General features: G+C 59.5%; 1 protein-coding gene across 1 annotated transcript; it reads left to right on the top strand.

The window, feature by feature from the left end:
- Positions 1–1428: 1428 nt before the first annotated feature.
- Positions 1429–16696, top strand: IQGAP3 (IQ motif containing GTPase activating protein 3). Its single transcript, XM_053966867.1, has 38 exons — positions 1429–1459; positions 2248–2335; positions 2680–2836; positions 3118–3195; positions 3369–3445; positions 3584–3651; positions 3915–4028; positions 4414–4592; positions 4876–4963; positions 5230–5393; positions 5580–5667; positions 5813–5976; positions 6136–6296; positions 6544–6668; positions 6855–7018; positions 7205–7295; positions 7375–7542; positions 7660–7802; positions 7880–8050; positions 8356–8439; positions 8930–9001; positions 9563–9632; positions 10005–10213; positions 10418–10570; positions 10684–10847; positions 10995–11219; positions 11304–11444; positions 11922–12006; positions 12282–12514; positions 12602–12734; positions 13013–13115; positions 13273–13417; positions 13554–13641; positions 13906–14118; positions 14231–14397; positions 14551–14652; positions 15004–15112; positions 15356–16696. The coding sequence occupies exons 1-38, from the start codon at positions 1435–1437 to the stop codon at positions 15467–15469; spliced, it is 4923 nt and encodes a 1640-aa protein (XP_053822842.1). The 5' UTR covers positions 1429–1434; the 3' UTR covers positions 15470–16696.
- The last annotated feature ends 296 nt before the right edge of the window (positions 16697–16992 follow it).

The raw sequence follows: 16992 nt of genomic DNA on the forward strand, positions 1-16992 counted from the left end.
ATGGGCTCAGAGCAGCGAGGGTACAGAGCACCCCGGGGCTGGGTGGCACGTCCTTGGTCTGGCACAGCGCTGACCCCGTGACACAGCCCGTGGAGTCCCGCAGCAGCCCTCGCTTGGCCCTGCACCCCGGTGTTTGCCCAGCCCCTGCACCCCAAGGTTCCTCCTGCATCCCGAGGCTCCCCTCGCTCTCTCGGTGTGTGTCACCTCCCCGCACCCCCGGTACTCCCTGAGCTCCCCAGTGTGTGTCCCACGCTCTCCCCCACTGGTGTCCCGGTGCAGCCGCTCCCCGGTGCCGCTCGTGCCGCCGGTGTCCCGGTGCCGCTGGGCTCCCGGTGTCCCGGTGCCCAGGGGTCCCAGTGTCGCCACTCCCCGGGGTCCCGGTGCCGCTGCTCCCCGGTGTCCCTCTGTCCTGCTGTCCCGCTGTCCCGGGGTCCCGGTGTCCCGCTGTCAGGGTGTCTTGCTGTCCCTCTGTCCCGCTGTCCTGGTGTCCCTCTGTCCCGCTGTCCCTCTGTCCCGCTTTCCTCTGTCCCGCGGTCCCGGGGTCCCTCTGTCCCGGTGTCCCTCTGTCCCGGTGTCCCGCTGTCCTTCTGTCCTGCTGTCCCGCTGTCCCTCTGTCCCGCGGTCCCTCTGTCCTGCTGTCCCCCTCTCCCGGGATCCCGCTGTCCCGGGGTCCCGCTGTCCCTCTGTCCCGGGGTTCCTCTGTCCCGCTGTCCCGGTGTCCCGCTGTCCCGGTGTCCCGCTGTCCCGCGGTCCCGGTGTCCCTCTGTCCCGGTGTCCCGGTGTCCCTCTGTCCCGCGGTCCCGCTGTCCCTCTGTCCCGCTGTCCCTCTGTCCCGGTGTCCCGCTGTCCCTCTGTCCCGCTGTCCCCTGTCCCCTGTCCCTCTGTCCCTCTGTCCCTCTGTCCCGGTGTCCCTCTGTCCCGCGGTCCCTCTGTCCCGCTGTCCCTCTGTCTCGCTGTCCCTCTGTCCCTCTGTCCCGGTGTCCCGCTGTCCCGGTGTCCCGCTGTCCCTCTGTCCCGCTGTCCCGCGGTCCCTCTGTCCCTCTGTCCCGGTGTCCCGCTGTCCCTCTGTCCCGCTGTCCCGCGGTCCCTCTGTCCCGCTGTCCCCTGTCCCTCTGTCCCTCCGTCCCTCTGTCCCTCCGTCCCTCTGTCCCGGTGTCCCTCTGTCCCTCTGTCCCGCTGTCCCTCTGTCCCTCTGTCCCTCCGTCCCTCTGTCCCTCCGTCCCTCTGTCCCGGTGTCCCTCTGTCCCGGTGTCCCGCTGTCCCCTGTCCCTCTGTCCCCTGTCCCTCTGTCCCGCTGTCCCTCTGTCCTGCTGTCCCCTGTCCCCTGTCCCTCTGTCCCTCTGTCCCCCTGTCCCGCCCGGCAGTCCCCGCGCGGAGCCACGTGGGCGGCGGGAGATTCAAACCGCGGGCGGAGCCACCGGAGCCACCGCGGCCATGGAGGGAGCAGGGCCGGGGCGCTGTGAGTGACCGGCACCGGCAAAGGGGGGCTGCGGGTGGGGCTGCGGGCACGTCTGGGGGTGCAGAAGGATGAGGGGAGCAGGCATGTCCGGGGTGCAGGGGGACGGGAGGGGGACAAGTCTGGGGTGCAGCGAGCCGGGGGAGGACAGGTAAGCCCGGGGGTGCGGGGGATGGGGGAACAGAGGAGCCTGGGGTGCAGGGGAATGCGAGGGGACAGCTAAGCCTGGGGGGCAGGGGGCTGTGGGGACAGGTGTGGGGTGCACGGGGGGACGGGGACTCTGCGTGTGCAGAGGGATGGGGGAGCGGTCGGATTTAGGGGTGCAGGGGTTTGAGGGGGAACAGGCAGGTCTGCATGCGGCAAGGTGCCAGGCCCATGGGGACAAACTGGGGGGGGGATATCTTTTGAGGAATGGTTTGTTGGGAGGCAGCTGGGTGCCCCCAAAAAGTCACGGGTGCCTCCAGCACCAGCAGCAGTGTAAAAGGACCCCAAACCTGTAGCTGTGTTCCCCACCTCCTCCCCGGGTGCTTGCTCTGTGCCCTCCCCCACTCCAGTGCCAGCTCTGATGGCCGTTATTTGGGAAAAAGGGAAATCGGGAACTTTCCTCCCACTGCCAGAAGGGCCTGGCTGGTGGCACCGTGACGTTGGTGCCACTCCCACGAGGGCTGTGGGAGGCTACTGCAACCAAAGCCTGGCTTCCTTTCCCAAATCTTAGTTTCAGTGGCCACGGGGGCTTCAAAAAGCCTCCCTGAGCAGGGGGCTCTGATGGGAGATCCCCCTTCTCTGCCCAGGTGAGCGCCTGACTGCCGATGAGATGGACGAACAGAGGAGGCAGAACGTTGCCTACCAGTACCTGTGTCACCTGGAGGAAGCCAAGCGGTGGGGCTGCACCTGGGGAGATCCTCGAGCTCAGATTTGGGGGGGAAAAGGGGTGTTAAGGGGAGGGACAGGGGGAATGGGTGGGGAGTGGCTTCAAAATGCTGCTTGGATCCTGTGGTTTTATGGCTCCTCAAAGCTGGTTGGGGGGTTGTGTTTTTTTTTTTGGAGGGGGACACAGCCCTACACCCAAACTGAAAACCACCCAGCAGCAAAAGCCTGAGGGCTAAACTCCCCTGCCAAGGAGGATTTATTGGAATGAGGTTGTGGGGGGGATGTCCTTTGGGCGCTTTTCTGCTGGATGGGGTGCTGGGGGTCTGTGACGTGCCCTGTCCCTGCCCTGCCAGCTGGATGGAGGCCTGTCTGGGTGAGGGGCTGCCCCCACCCACGGAGCTGGAGGAGACTCTGCGCAACGGGGTCCTCCTGGCCAAGCTGGGCCACTGCTTTGCCCCTGCCGTTGTCCCACTGAAGAAGATCTACGACCCTGAACAGACACGGTACCAGGTAAGGCTGTGGCACCAGAGGGAAGGTGTAGTACCCCTTAGGGTGTAGCCCCAAACCTTTCCCTTGCTGGTGAGGGCAGAGTGAGGAGGGACTCGCTGGCAGCAGTCACTCAGGGACTGTTCTGTAGCAGGTGGCTGCAATGGGGTCCCTGAGCTGTGTGCCCCTGGGGGTCACAGGCATCGCCTCTGTCTTTAACCTTCTGCCTTGGCTGGGTTGGTCTGGGGGCAACCCAGGGATGAGAGAAAGTGGGGTTCAGCCTGACCTCAGCTCCTCTCTTCCAGACAGCCGGGCTTCACTTTCGGCACACGGATAACATCAACTACTGGCGTGATGCCATGAGCCACGTGGGGCTTCCCTCGGTAACACCTCCCCTCTGCTTGCCCCAGCCAAGGGACACAGTGGCCTTTGCCTTGTGCCAGCACTGGGGGGTGCTGCTATGGCAGGGGGGCTTTGTCTTTGCCCCCCACTCTTTGACACTCTGGGGACCGTCTCGATGCCATTGCCCCTGACGAGTCTCTTGTCTTGCTGGCAGATCTTCCACCCAGAGACCACAGACATCTATGACAAGAAGAACATGCCCCGGGTGATCTACTGCATCCATGCACTCAGGTGGGTGCCCTGGCCTGGCCCTCATGGAATGTGTTCACGCTCATGAGCCCTTTGGTGGTGTCACCCCTCAGCCTCAGGTGACACAGAAGCGTCAGGAGGGAGAAGCAGGTGATGTCACCATGTGGGTTTGTATTTTAGCTTTTACCTCTTCAAGCTGGGGCTGGCTCCTCAGATCCAGGACTTGTATGGGAAAGTGAACTTCACAGGTATGGCACCGTGCAGGGAGACCTGGGCTGGGACTTGCTGAGGGGGGTTTGGCACCAATGCTCTGGGGTCCCGTGGCAGGAGGGATGTGTGGAGTGAAAATCTTGGATGCTTTTTGCCAAAGCTCAGGGATGCTTACCCCAGTGTGGGGGTTCTCTGCACCCCTCTTGGTCTGGCAGGGGAGTGGGGGCTCTGCTGGCTGCTCCTGCTCCAGTACTGGGCTATGGGGCTGCTGCTGAGCAGTGCTGCCTCTGCTCTGCTCCAGAGGAGGAGATCAACAACATGAAGCGGGAGCTGGAGAAGTATGGGCTGCAGCTGCCTGCCTTCAGCAAGATTGGAGGCATTTTGGCCAACGAGCTCTCAGTGGATGAAGCAGCAGGTGATGGGTGCCTAGTGGGGAGCAGGGCTGGGTGTCAGCCCACAGCAGGATCTTGGCTCAGCCACTGAATGCCAAATCTGGGGCCAGCAAACTGGGAGGGGGTGCCCTGGGAGGTGATGGTGGTGTGGGGTGCAGTGGGAGGCACCTGGTTGTTCTCTTTCAGCCTGGCACAAGGCTGCAGGCGCTGGCACAGCCCTTGCTAGCCAGCAGCAGCTGGGGTTCTGCATTCCTTGGGCTTGCTGTGAGACACAGACTTCCCGGGTGCTGGGGACTGCAGCTGGCCTTTTGAACACGGTTCCCACCATGGCCCATGGAATGTCTTGTCCCGCTGCATGCAGGGGCAGATGGTCCATCTTCACTCCCCCCCTCCCTGCCTCCCCTGCAGTCCACGCCGCGGTGCTGGCCATCAACGAGGCGGTGGATCGGGGGGTGGTGGCCCAGACGATGGAGGCGCTGCACAACCCCCACGCCGTGCTGCTGGGACTGCGCCAGGAGCTGGCAGGTGCCTACCAGGAGGTGCTGCACCAGGCCAAGCTGGAGAAGGGCAGCAACGCTAGAAACAGGGTGAGGAGGGCACAGGGTGCTCAGGGGTGGCTGGGAGAGGAGCAGCCCCTCTGCTGATGGGCAGCTGGAGGGGTAGCTTGGCCAGAGACCATACAGGGCTTGCTGGCTGAAACACAGCCTGGGAGCCCTTGTGCTGAGCAGAAGATGGGGGAGATGGTTCCTCTTTGGGAAGTTCACCCAGGGGTTGGGGTTGGGAAGTGAGCCCAGGCATCTGCAGGGGACCCCGCCGTGCACGGTGGGCTGTGCTTGGGCAGAAAGCTCAGGCTGGGGAGTCCCTGTCCAGTACCCACAGGTGATCCCTGAAGGAGAGGACGTCTATGACTGGTGTCTGACCCAGGCTGAAATCCAAGGGAACATCAACAAAGTGAATGGTGAGCAAAGCTGGGCCTTCCCTCTGGGGGTTCTCCAGGGTTTATGGTGGGACCATGGTAGCCCTGGGCATGGGGAGAGTGGTGGGTGTAGCAGAAAGAAGTCTGCTCAGGCCAGCCTCAGACCTAGTGGGAAGAAGGGCTGGGTGTGCATTTCCAAGGAGAAATTAAAGTGACGGGTATGCAGGCTTTAGCCATAGCTGCCTTTGCTCCCTGGAGCTGTGGGATGATTTACCTGCTCACCTCTGGGGTGAACTGGCCTCTTGTAGTGCGTGGGGCTCTGGAAGAGGTGGACAATGCCTTGGACAGACAGGATGTGCTGGCACTGCACTGTGCACTGCAGGACCCCATCCTGGCCCTGCGCTGCGTCCAGCGTGACAACCTCGAGCTCTACTTGGAGCAGCTGAGCTCGGACCGGGAGGAGAAGGCACTGGTAGGGGCTGGCAGGAGCCTGGGGTGCAGGGTGCTGGTGCTGGGGGGCAGCCCATGGTCCCCAGGAAGAGGAAGGTCCCGTGGGCTGGGGAGTTGGCAGCTTTCTTCCAGGGGTCTGAGCACGGCTGCTCTGTCAGCACAAGCATGCAGAGCTGTGAGACCTGACACCCCTCTCTGCCCGTTGCAGGAACTGGGCTACCTGGAGCTGCTGGAGCAGGAGGAGGTGCAGGCAGGGATCCTCACGGCGAACCGGAGGGACGAGAAGGAGCGAGCCAGTGAGTGCCTGGGCAAACTCTTACTGCAGGTTCTGCTGCCCAGTGCATCTCAGGAGCTGGTGGGCCTGCTGGCAGCCTGGCCCTGAGACAGGGCACGGCCACCTCCTGCAGCCACCCTGTGCCAGCCCCCCTGTCTGTCCCTCAGTGCTGCAGGCTGTCGGCCGGATCAATGCTGCTGTCCGCCAAGGGATGCCAGCAGAAACCTTGGAAGCTCTGATGGACCCTGCAGCCCAGCTGCCTGATGTGCACGCCCCTGCTGCCCCCCTGTACCAGCACCAGCTGGCCCTGCTGCAGAGCCAGCACCCACGGGTGAGACACCCCAGGGATGGGCCATGGGTGCCCTTGGCAGTGGGTGGGTTGGTCCCTCTGCTAGGTCTGGGGTCCTTCCTTTGTTGCTGCTTCCCTGGGGAAGCTGGGCCTGGAGGGAGGAGGTTATGGGGGTTCAGTGTCTCTGCCTGTCCTGTGCAGGGCGAGTTGGCACAGGAGGAGTTGTTTGTGGCTGTGGAGATGCTCTCAGCTGTGGCACTGGTTAACCAAGCCCTGGATGCCAGGAACCCCAACAGGCTCTGGAACAGCCTGGTCAGCCCTGCCCTGGGCCTCTCAGGAGCTGAGGATGCAAATGCACAGCGGTGAGTTGGGCTCTGTGTTAGGGGTTGGTGTGAAGAAATCTTGTGGAAAGGGCTGGTCTGGGGACCTGGGCTTTTTGTGGGCTTGTTCCAGCAGCCTCCCTGTCCTGTGCCTTGCCTCTCCCCTCTGAAGAGCTGGGCAGCTGGCTCTGGTAGGTGCTTTCCTGCTCAGAATGCACCAAGCCCTCCTTGGAATGCATTGAGCCCTGCTTGGAATGCTTCAAGCCATTGCCTTGTGTCTCTCCTGCAGGTACTTTGATGACTTGTTGCAGCTGAAAGGCCAGTTGAGGAAAGCAGGAGCTGAGTTCCTGAGCTGGAATGACATTCAGGACAGCGTCACCAGCACCAATTCATCAGTGCAGGATGAAAACGACCGTGAGTCCTGCCTGCCTGAGGTTTGGGCATGCAGGGGGTCGCAGATATCCTGGGAGGGAGGTTGCACTGGGATTCCAGCCCCCATAAGACACCGGAGAATCTCACACCACCCCTGGGCTGTGACTCCCTTGGGTGCCTGGAGCATTGTGGAGGGGTTGAAAGGCTTGTCCCTTCCCTGGCACCCAGGAGTCCGTGCACTCCAGCTGGTCAACGAGGCGCTGCTGCAGGCGGACCCTGAGAAGACGCTGGCGGCGTTGCTGCTGCTGGCGCCCGCCCTGCCCGACGTCGCCCTTCCAACCGCCCTGCGCTACCACCATGTCCTGTCCCGGGCACGGAGGCAGAAAATCCAGGTGGGGTGGGGGTCATCAGCTCTGGCAGCGTGGTATCCCCACCCCCCTCTGGATGCAGGGTACCCCGCCTTGGTCACAAGACTGTGAAATAACCCCCCCCCCAGCCTAGCAATGCAGCATCTGCAAAGCAGGAGGTGCTCAAAGGGGACCACCCAGCTCACTAGAGCCCACCTCCCCCTCTCACAGGCCACGGAGGACAATGGAGCTGTTCTTTGGTGGGAAGAAATCCAGGAAGGGGTCTGCCAGGCCAACCAGGACACAGTGGCAGCCAGGAGAAGTGAGTGCTCTCCCTGTGCAGGTGCTGCTGGAGGTTGGGGGACAAGAAGGGGCTGATGTGAGCCCCTCTGCTCCCACAGTGGCTCTGGGCATAGCTGCCATCAACCAGGCCATCAAGGAAGGGAAGGCATCACAGACGCTGAGGGTGCTGTGCAATCCTGACGTGGCCCTGTGTGGGGTGGTGAACGCCTGTGCTGACTCCTACCAGGAGCAGCTGGCGGCTCTGATGGCCACCAAGAGACCAGCGGGTAAAACCCTGGGGGCTGCAAAACCTCCCCCACCCCAGGAGCCTGGGCTGCACCCCTGGCCTGGGTTTTCAGGGGGAGCAGCACTCTCCAGCAGCTCCCATCCATCCCGGCATGCAGGGAGCACGAAGCTATCCTGGACCAGGCACAGGCTGCCGGATGGTGCCGAGTACTACCTGAACCTGCAGACCCTGGAGGGCAGCTGGCAGTGCCCACGCGACGGCAGCTTCAACGCCGCGCACCTGAGCCGGGAGGAGATCCAGGTATGGGCAGGGTGGGGCTGGGTGGGCACCGCTGGCACGGCCGGGGGCTCAGCTGGTGGCTCCTCGTGTCCTTGCAGTCGGTCATCGCCCGAGTGACGCTGGCCCACGACCGGGAGCGCCTGTGGGCGTCCAGCGTGGCCTTGGTGGTGAGGCTGCAGGCGCGGCTGCGGGGCTTCCTCGTTCGCCGGCGCTTCGCGGCGCGGCGCCGCGTCCTGCGGGAGCAGAGGCCAGCTGCCATCAGGATCCAGGTGACACGGCCAGGCTCTGCCCCTCCTCGCAACGCAGCGGCACAAACCAAGGGCAGCTGCTCGCAGCACCTTCTGGCAGGCCCAGGGAGGGCCAGCGCTTGCTGCTCTGTGGTTTTACTGCCAGGACCCCTGAGGTGCTGCAGAGAGTAGTGAGGGGCTTGTTTCTCTCACAGTAGCTGCTTTGGGTGCTGGTTTCCTCTTTCCCCATGCTGTGTTACTCTCTTTCCTCGTGTGCTCCCTGAAAAACCAATGGAGTCACAGTGACCCCACTCAGGTCTCTCTACCTGGTGTCTTCTTGTGTCCAGGCTTGTTGGAGGGGGTACAGGCAGCGCAGAGCTTACCTGGACAGGCTGCACTACCTGAAATCCAACACAGAGGCTGCAATCAAGGTTTGGAAGATTCTTTCTTCTTCAGCCTTTGTTCCCATGTGGGGCGTTGTCACCAGCTTGTTCAGCTTGTGAGGGTGGCATCTACCCCTGCCTGGCACAGAGGAGCCAGGGGGGATTGTGGCAGCTGGGCCAGGGCAGTGTGTGAGTGGGCAGGGGAGGAAAAGTCGTAGAATAGATTTGTTACCATGGGTTCATTGAGGCTGGAAAAGCCCTCGAAGATCACTGAGTCCATCTGTTCCCTCAGCACTGTCAAGGCCATCACTAACTGTGTCCCCAGGTGCCACATGGGTGTTAAATCCCTCCCAGGATGGTGAACCCAGCACTTTGCTGGGCTGCCTGTGCCAATGCCTGACCACCATTTCTGTGAAGAAGTTTTCCTTAATATCCAACCTAAACCTCCCCTAGAAGTCCTCATGATTTTTCCCCTCCACCCAATCCCTTTGGCCAAGCAAGTCCTTCCAGAATCCAAATATTTGAACATCTCTCCCAGATCCAGGCAGCTGTGAGGATGTGGCAGGCACAGAGGAAGTACCAGGAGAGGCTGCGCTACTTCAGGCAGAATGTAAGTGATGGGATGGGAGTCAAACCACTCCTGGGACCGTGTTGGTGGGGATGTAGGGGGATGATCTGGAGCACATTGTTGGATCCCTGTCCCTGAGTGCTTTCAGTGCAGCTGGAAGAACTGATTCATCCTGGCAGGGGGACAGATGGGAAGGAATAGGTACCTGGTGGGTCTGGAAACCAAACTCTCAGGTTTTGTAAGGTGTGAGGAGAGCAAAACCACTCCAGTTCCATCAAAAAACAACATTGACTTCAAGATGCCCATTAAGAGGGGAAGGAAATTTTTGGGGAGAAAAGGGGGAGGGTTGTCAGCTGTGGGAAGTGAAGTTGCACCCCTGGAGTTGCTGCAGCTTCTGATATACAGTGAGTGGAGGGGAATGACCACTGAGAAGGGTAGAATCCCAAAATCTCTCCTGTGTTGTAGAGACCCTCATTCCAGGCCTCAAAACATTCCTGGCAGTGGGACCAGGCAGTGATGTGCTTGTCCAGCTCTCCTTCTCTCCCCACGTGTGTTAGGGACACTACGGAAAAACATCTCCCAGCTCCTTGTTTGTCTTGGCAGATTAAAGCTGTAATTAAAATCCAGGCTTTTGTGCGAGCCAACAAGGCCCGTGGGGATTACAGGATGCTGGGTAAGTGCGTGCCTGCTCATTGCTGCTCTGAAGTGTGATGGCTAATTGGGAAGGGGACTCTGCCTCTTCCCTCGCTGGCCCTGCACAGTTATGGGCAGGCCACTGGTGGCCCCTTGGCAAGGACAGGAGTGACAGAGCCTTGGTGGTCCTTGGTCCTCAGCCCTGGGGCTGCCCCTCTGCCCCCAAAGCTTCCTGGAGGCTGTTGTACAGTGTGGCCGTGTGCTGTCCCATGTCCTGGTGCTGCAAGAAGATGCTTTTTGGGGAGGAGGATGAGGTGTCTGAGTGAATGCTGGCGGTCTGGGGGGTCTGTGGTGGGGGTGGCCACTCCATCCACCTGCAGATTATTCATGGCCTTACTGTGCATTGCTGCAGTCCACACCAAGAGTCCGCCCTTGGGCATCGTCCGGCGCTTCATCCACCTGCTGGAGCAGAGCCAGCACGACTTCTGGGAGGAGTCGGAGGTGCTGCGGCTGCAGGAGGAGGTGGTGAAGAGGATCCGTGCCAGCCGGCAGCTGGAGAGTGACCTGGACCTCATGGACATCAAGATTGGGCTGCTGGTCAAGAACAGGATCACGCTGCAGGTAGAGAGAGAGGGGAGGACTTGGCTGCCTCATGTGGTCCTGCCCTCCGTGGGCATCGCAGCTTGCACTTGTCTCTGCTTCACTTCTTAAGCAGTTGGAGGGGTTGGGGAGCACTGGGGTGCCCCTGGCTCTCCCAGAAACTGGTCAGAATGCCAGAGCCTTAGGCAGACCCCAGTGCTTCTCTCCCTGCCTGTGTGGCCACAGGAGGTGGTGTCCCACTGCAAGAAGCTGACCAAGAAGAACAAGGAGCAGCTCTCAGAGATGATGTCCATGGACAAGCAGAAGGGGCTCAAGACGCTCAGCAAGGAGAAGAGGCAGAAGCTGGAGGCCTATCAGCACCTCTTCTACCTGCTGCAGGTGGGGCTGGGGGGGCTCTGCTGTGTCCCCCACAGCTGGGGGGGCAGTGCAGGGACCTGAGCCCCAGCTACCCCACGACACCTGGGCTAGCTTGGTGTCCCTCCTCCCTGCAGACACAGCCAGTGTACTTGGCCAGGCTGATCTTCCAGATGCCCCAGAACAAGTCCACCAAATTCATGGAGTCGGTGATCTTTACGCTTTACAACTACGCTTCCAACCCACGGGAGGCTTATCTGCTGCTGCAGCTCTTCAAGGTGGCACTGCAGGAGGAGATCAGGTGGCTGTCCCGGTGTGGGAACGGGCCCAGGGAAAGGCTGAACTGCATCAGCTTGGATGTTATCTCTTCTGTCTGCTGCCTCCTGCTTGGAGAGCACACAGATGTCGGTCTGTCCCCTCATGCCATCTGCCCCTTCTCTGTCCCCAGCTCCAAGGTGGACCACGTTCACGACATCCTGACGGGCAATGCCACGGTGATCCGGCTGGTGGTCAGCTTCTACCGCAACGTGCGCGGGCAGAACGCCCTGCGGCACATCCTGGCTGGCCCGGTGCAGGAGGTCCTGCAGGACAAGACCCTCAGCATCCACACGGACCCTGTGGACATCTACAAGGCGTGGATCAACCAGACTGAGTCGCAGAGCGGGCACAGAAGGTCAGACCCTGGGTAAGAAGGCTTGGCACGGCCACAGGGTGACGGGCACTGAGATGGTGATGGGGTCCTGTCTTCCCTTCACAGCAAGCTCCCGTATGAGGTCAGCCCTGAGCAGGCTCTCAGCCACCCCGAGGTCCAAAGGAGGCTGGACGTTTCTATCCGCAATCTCCTGGCAGTAACAGACAAGTTTGTCTCTGCCATCACCTCTTCTGTGGACAAGATCCCGTGAGTATCCCGACGGTTTCTGTGCACACCCCAGGAGTGCTGTTGGCTCTAAGGTGTCTCCAGCAAGGCCTTAGAAAGGAGGTTGGGTTAGGGGGGGCTTTCTGGCCCCTTTGCTGCTGCAGGACTGAGTTACTGCACTGTCAGCAAGGGGAACCCCAAATATCAGCAGTGCCTCGTGGGCTGCTTTGTTTTTCTGCTCTGTTTCTGGGCAGTTTACTGCTGGCATTGAGATGTCTGCCAGGAAGAATCTGAGCTTTGTGGTCATCTCAGAGGATGAAGGCCTCCTCCAGAGATGCCTGGGTTGGCAGCAGGGTGGGGGAGGGAGCTGAGGGGGTACTGTAGCTGCCAATCCTACCTGTGGGCTTCTCCATCCATCACCCCAGGGCCGGGGGCTTGCAGCTTCTTGGGTGATGGGTGTAGGACTGGGTCATCAGGGTGAACCCACATGCTGATGGTCCTCTCTCTACCTCTCCTCAGCTATGGGATGCGCTACATGGCCAAAATCCTGAGGATGTCCTTGGCTGAGAAATTCCCCAAGGCCCCAGCAGAGGAGGTTGATAAGGTACCACGGGGCTGGGGCACCTGTACACTTTGGTTCAGCTGTGTCTGTACACGAAGGGCCACAAAAGGTCAGGTCCTCTTGACTTAAAAACACCCCCAAGCCAACACTTTCTTTGAGCCACTAAGGAAATGCCAAGAGTGGGCTTTTCCCCCTGCACTGCCGTCTCTTCCAGGAGGGTCCTACCATGCAGAGCAAGGATGAAACATCCTTCCCTGCTGAGGTGTCACCTCCTTGGGCCCTAACCCATCTGTTCCCCAGCCTGTCTCATGTCCTAGATCGTGGGGAACCTGCTCTACTACCGCTTCATGAACCCAGCAGTGGTGGCCCCTGATGGTTTTGACATCGTGGACGTGTCGGCCGGGGCGGCCCTGCGCCCCGAGCAGCGCCGCAGCCTGGGCTCCATCGCCAAGGTGCTGCAGCACGCCGCCGCCCACAAGCCCTTCCAGGGGGAGAGTGCCCACCTCTGCGGGCTCAACCAGTACCTGGAGCACACCCACGACAAGTTCAGGTGGGCCCCAGTTTGGTGATGGGGTGGGAGGGCGGCTAGGAGCCCGTGGCAGGGGGTTGGGGCTGACCAAAGGGGTGCTCCCTGCAGGAGGTTCATCTCTGCTGCCTGCTGCGTCCCTGAGCCTGAAGAGAGGTTTGATGTGGATGAGTACTCAGAGATGGTGGCAGTGGCCAAACCAGTCATCTACATCACTGTGGGGGAGCTCATCAACACGCACAAGGTCAGGGCATAAAGCTCATGGCAAGCTCTGTTTCCTCTGCTCCCACCCCCTGGGCTTTCTGCTGAGTTTCCTCCCATTCTTCTGTATCCCACCCCTGGCACAGCTTCCCTCTTCTTGACCCTTTTTTTTCCATTCTGAGCAAGGAAATAATCTAGATTCTGCAGGTTTGTCCTTTTGCAAACCTTGTATTTTCTCCATCCCCTCTCGGGTGCGAAGGGTGACCCTCCCTCACTCTCTGCATCCCCCTTTGCCACTGATTCATCCCTTGCCCTGTCCAGCTCCTGCTCGAACACCAGGACTCCATCACATCACACCACAGTGACCCCCTGCACGAGCTCCTGGAGGATCTTGATGAGCTTCCTACAGTCCAGTCCCTGCTTGGTAGGTTGGATTCTGGGACCCACCACCCACCCTGCTGGGAGGAGGGTGGATGTGGGCACACTTTCCTTGCACGAAGTTTGAGCTAGATTGCTCTGGGCATGGGAAGCCAGCCCTCTAGAGCCCAACACAGCTAGCAGGGCTCTCTGTGCCCTTGCAGGGGAGAGCATTGCCAGCCTGGGAGACAGTGGTGCTGAGCAGGTGCTCTCCCAGCTCAGCAGAACAGAGATCTCCCTCACCCTCACCAACAAGCTGGTGCCAGTGGCCAGCAGCGAGGAGAGTGACACGAGGAGCCTGCTGCTGAGGTGAGGATGGGCTCTGTGGGCATCAAGAGGGTACTGGGATGCTTAAGGTGGGCAAGAAACCCTTGGGAAGCAACTGAATATTGTGTGGAGGGTGATGGTCTGGAGCGGATGCCTGACATCTCCCTCTGGTCTCTAGCACCAAGCAGATGCTGGTGGATTTGATCCAGTGCCAACCAGGAGATTCCCTCCCAGAAATCCTGTGGACACCAGCCTCAGAGCATGAGGTGGGATGTGTGAGGCTGCTGCTAGGGATGAACTGAAAATCCTTGTGGGCAAAGGGCGAAAAGGTTCTCAGCAAAAAGTGGCCCTGCTCCTCTCAGAGGTTTGGCCACTGCTCTTGTGACCCAGCAGCAGGCTCTGGATTTTAGAAAAACCACATGTTCTGGGCCAGGAGAGACCCACATCAGAGCGTGGGTGAAGGAGTTCGGTTGTTCCATCTCTGTACCCCGTTCCAGCTGTGTTCCAGGCTGACCCCTTCTCATCCCTAGGAAGCTGCCCACCAGCACCTCGTGTGCCAGCGAGCGCTGTGGGACGCCCAGCCCTCTGCCCAGCTGAAGCGCCACCCCTCCCTGGCTGCCAACAGCCAGCTCTCCCTGGAGGAGAAGAAGCGCAAGGTCATCCGCAACCTGCGGCGCTTGGAGAGCCTGGGGCTGGCGGACTCTGCCAACCAGTACCAGGAGCTCATTGACGAGCTGGCCAAGGTGTGCTGGGGGATGCTGAGCTGGGGATCACCCCTAAAACCCCCGGAGGTCCTGCTCTGGGTAAAGCTCATCGTGCCATACGTTGGTTTTCTGGCACTGCTGTTTCCTCCAGGACATCCGGAACCAGCGGCGTCACCGGCAGCAGCGCCGCAGGGAGCTCCTGAAGCTGAGGCAGACCCTGGAGGGCCTCGATGCCAAGACTCTGTTTTATGAGGAGCAAATTGATTATTACAACCAGTACATCAAGACCTGCCTTGACAACCTGGCGGCCGGCAACAAGTGCGGTTCCTTACCGAAAATCAGTCATTTTTTAAAAAAACGTTGCTTGTTTTCATTGCTCTCTGGTTGTTGTGAATCCTGGAGATGTTGGGAAGCCAAAGGGTCACGGATGGCTGGAGATGAGCTCTCAGAATGTGGTCCCTTCTCTTCCAGGGCCAGTGGGAAGAGCAAGAAGCTGCCATCTCTGCACTACACGGCAGCCCAGCTGTGGGAGAAGGGGGTGCTGCTGGAGATCCAGGACCTGCCACCCAGCCAGTGCGTAACCCTGCTCCAGGGGAGGAGCTCCTGCTTGGGCTTATTCAGAGCAGGGCCAGGAGTTAATGCACTCTGATCCTTGTGGGTTCCTTTTGATTCAGGATATTCTATGAAAACGTAGGCAGGTAGAGGAAAATAATTGAGGAGGAGGATGCACATGGGCCACTGTTGTCCTGCCATGTGGGGCAAGTTGCTTTGTGTAGGAGAATGCAGGAAAGTTGGGATCTGCAGTGGGGTTTGGGCTGTGGGTCTGGCTGCTGTGCTGAGGGGGTGCACTGGGTGGGTGACCCTGTCCTTGGCTGTGTTAAAGCTGTGAAACCCCTTTGGCAGTGAGTGTCTCTGTCTTCTCAGGCTCAGGAACGTGGTTTTCGACATCATCCCCTGTGAGGAATCGGGCAGGTTCCAGGTGAAAGCCAAATTCATGGGGATCGACATGGAGCACTTCCAGCTGCACTACCAGGTGGGGAGCCCATCCTGCAGCTGCTGGGGGTCAGAGAGATGGGGGCAGCAGGGCTGGGTGGGGGCTGCGTGGTGCCCCCACACCTGCAGCTCTTGCTGGGGACTTGGAGCCCTGCCTTGAGTGCTGGGGGCAGCCTTGCTGTGCAGCTGCCCCTGCAAATCCAGCTCCCTGTGCCCGGGCTGGGCACTCAGGAGGGCTTGCCCTGGCTGGGCACAGTGGCAGTGACAGCCCCCTCTCCCACAGGACCTGCTGCAGCTGCAGTACGAGGGTGTGGCAGTCATGAAGATGTTCAATAAGGCCAAGGTCAATGTCAACCTGCTCATTTTCCTCCTCAACAAGAAGTTCTTCAAGAAGTAACAGGAGTCAGGGGTGGGGCTAGAGGAAGGGGGGCAATGTAAACCTGCCAAAGAGACCTCAGGGTTGGTGGTCCCAGGGCAGGGAAGCTGCTGCTGGCCATGGAGCTTTCCTGCATGGATGCATCTGCAGCCAGCAGTGCCTGACTGGGGAGCACAGGGCCCAGCCCCAGCCCTGGGCACCCCGAGCTTGGTACTAAACCAGTGCCCGACCTCCCTGTAGGAGGATGCAGCTGCCAAAGCTCTTGCAGCATGTGTTGCTTTTAAAATCTATTTTATCTGGATATTTTGGCTGTTTAGTTCCTGTGTTGCCAACAGCCAGCTGCCCACTCTGTATTTCTGGACACTACACAGGTTTTACTGATATAATAAAGGTATCTAATTTATCTATATATATTTATCTATATCTATATGTATGTATATATTTCTTCCTCACACTAAGGCTTGGGAAATGTCAGAATCAATCTTTATATGGAAGGGTAGGGAGAGGCCAGAACAGAGAGGCAATAACTGCTTGTGAAGACAGCTGTGAGCTCTTCTCTAGTACATTGAGGTGCAATAGAAGAATTTTGATTTTAAAGATGAATTTCACTGCTCTTCAGGCAGGCTGTGAAACACAAGAGAGAGGCTCAGTGTCACTGCTGTCCCATGGGTGTTTTGAGGGACTGGAGCAGGGACCAAATCTCTGGACCACATTGGTGCCTGGCATCTGCTGTGGAGCAACCCCACAGCACCATCTCAGCAGGGATGGTGGTGTCTCTGTCCCCTCTTGATTTGTTCTGGTGCTTAATCAGTTGTGGGACAATGACTGGTTTTGGCCATGGCTGCATTTAAAGCACTTTCTCTCCACGTGAGCTCCTCCTCCAGCCCCTTCCCTGGCATGGGAATGGAGCTGCTGGCAGTCCCAGCCTCCTCCCACCCCATCTCCTTCAGGCACAGGGAGCAGCAGGTCCCAAACCTGCTCTGCAAAGGAAGTTTTTTGGAGGATTGGAATAGGAATCTCCCTCTCTGCTTGGTAACTGCCGTGGGACCTTGAGGCAGCTCAGGGGTACCTGATCTATTGGCATCTCAGGCTCTGTCTTGTCTTTGGAGAGTGATGCTTGTTTGTGAGGTTTTTATGTGATTTTCTTTCCCTCCTCTCATATAAATGCCTCCAACTATGCTTGTTCTATCCCCATCCGTGCTGGATTCCTGCTGTGCTGCCTCTGCTTGTTTACTCTAAATAAAGATGTATCAGAAAATGCAGGATTTCTCTGGATGCTCATTTCCCTGTGCTCCTCACCTGCCTCTCCCTTTGTTTACCAGGGTCTTTGGGGCTGGTGACATTCCTGCAGCCCCCCGTTCCCAAAGCAAGGTGTCCCCCCAGGTTCTGGCCAGGGCCACCAGGGAGCAGCTCCCTCACAGCAGTGCAGAGTCAGGTGCTGAGGCACAACTCGGCTCTTGCACAGGGAATTTAGGCCACTTTCAGACACACTTAATTCTTAAATAAATCCTATGATTACGTCTCCTAAAGACTATGATTATATC

This window comes from Vidua chalybeata, chromosome 29 (assembly GCF_026979565.1).
Source record: "Vidua chalybeata isolate OUT-0048 chromosome 29, bVidCha1 merged haplotype, whole genome shotgun sequence".
In the NCBI taxonomy this organism is placed as follows: domain Eukaryota; kingdom Metazoa; phylum Chordata; class Aves; order Passeriformes; family Viduidae; genus Vidua; species Vidua chalybeata.

Coding starts and splice junctions, on each gene's coding strand:
- IQGAP3 (XM_053966867.1), top strand. CDS start 1,435: ATGGAGGGAGCAGGGCCGGGGCGCT. Junction 8,051..8,355: donor CAGCTGCCATCAGGATCCAG/GTGACACGGCCA, acceptor TCTTGTGTCCAG/GCTTGTTGGAGGGGGTACAG. Junction 9,633..10,004: donor TGGGGATTACAGGATGCTGG/GTAAGTGCGTGC, acceptor GCATTGCTGCAG/TCCACACCAAGAGTCCGCCC.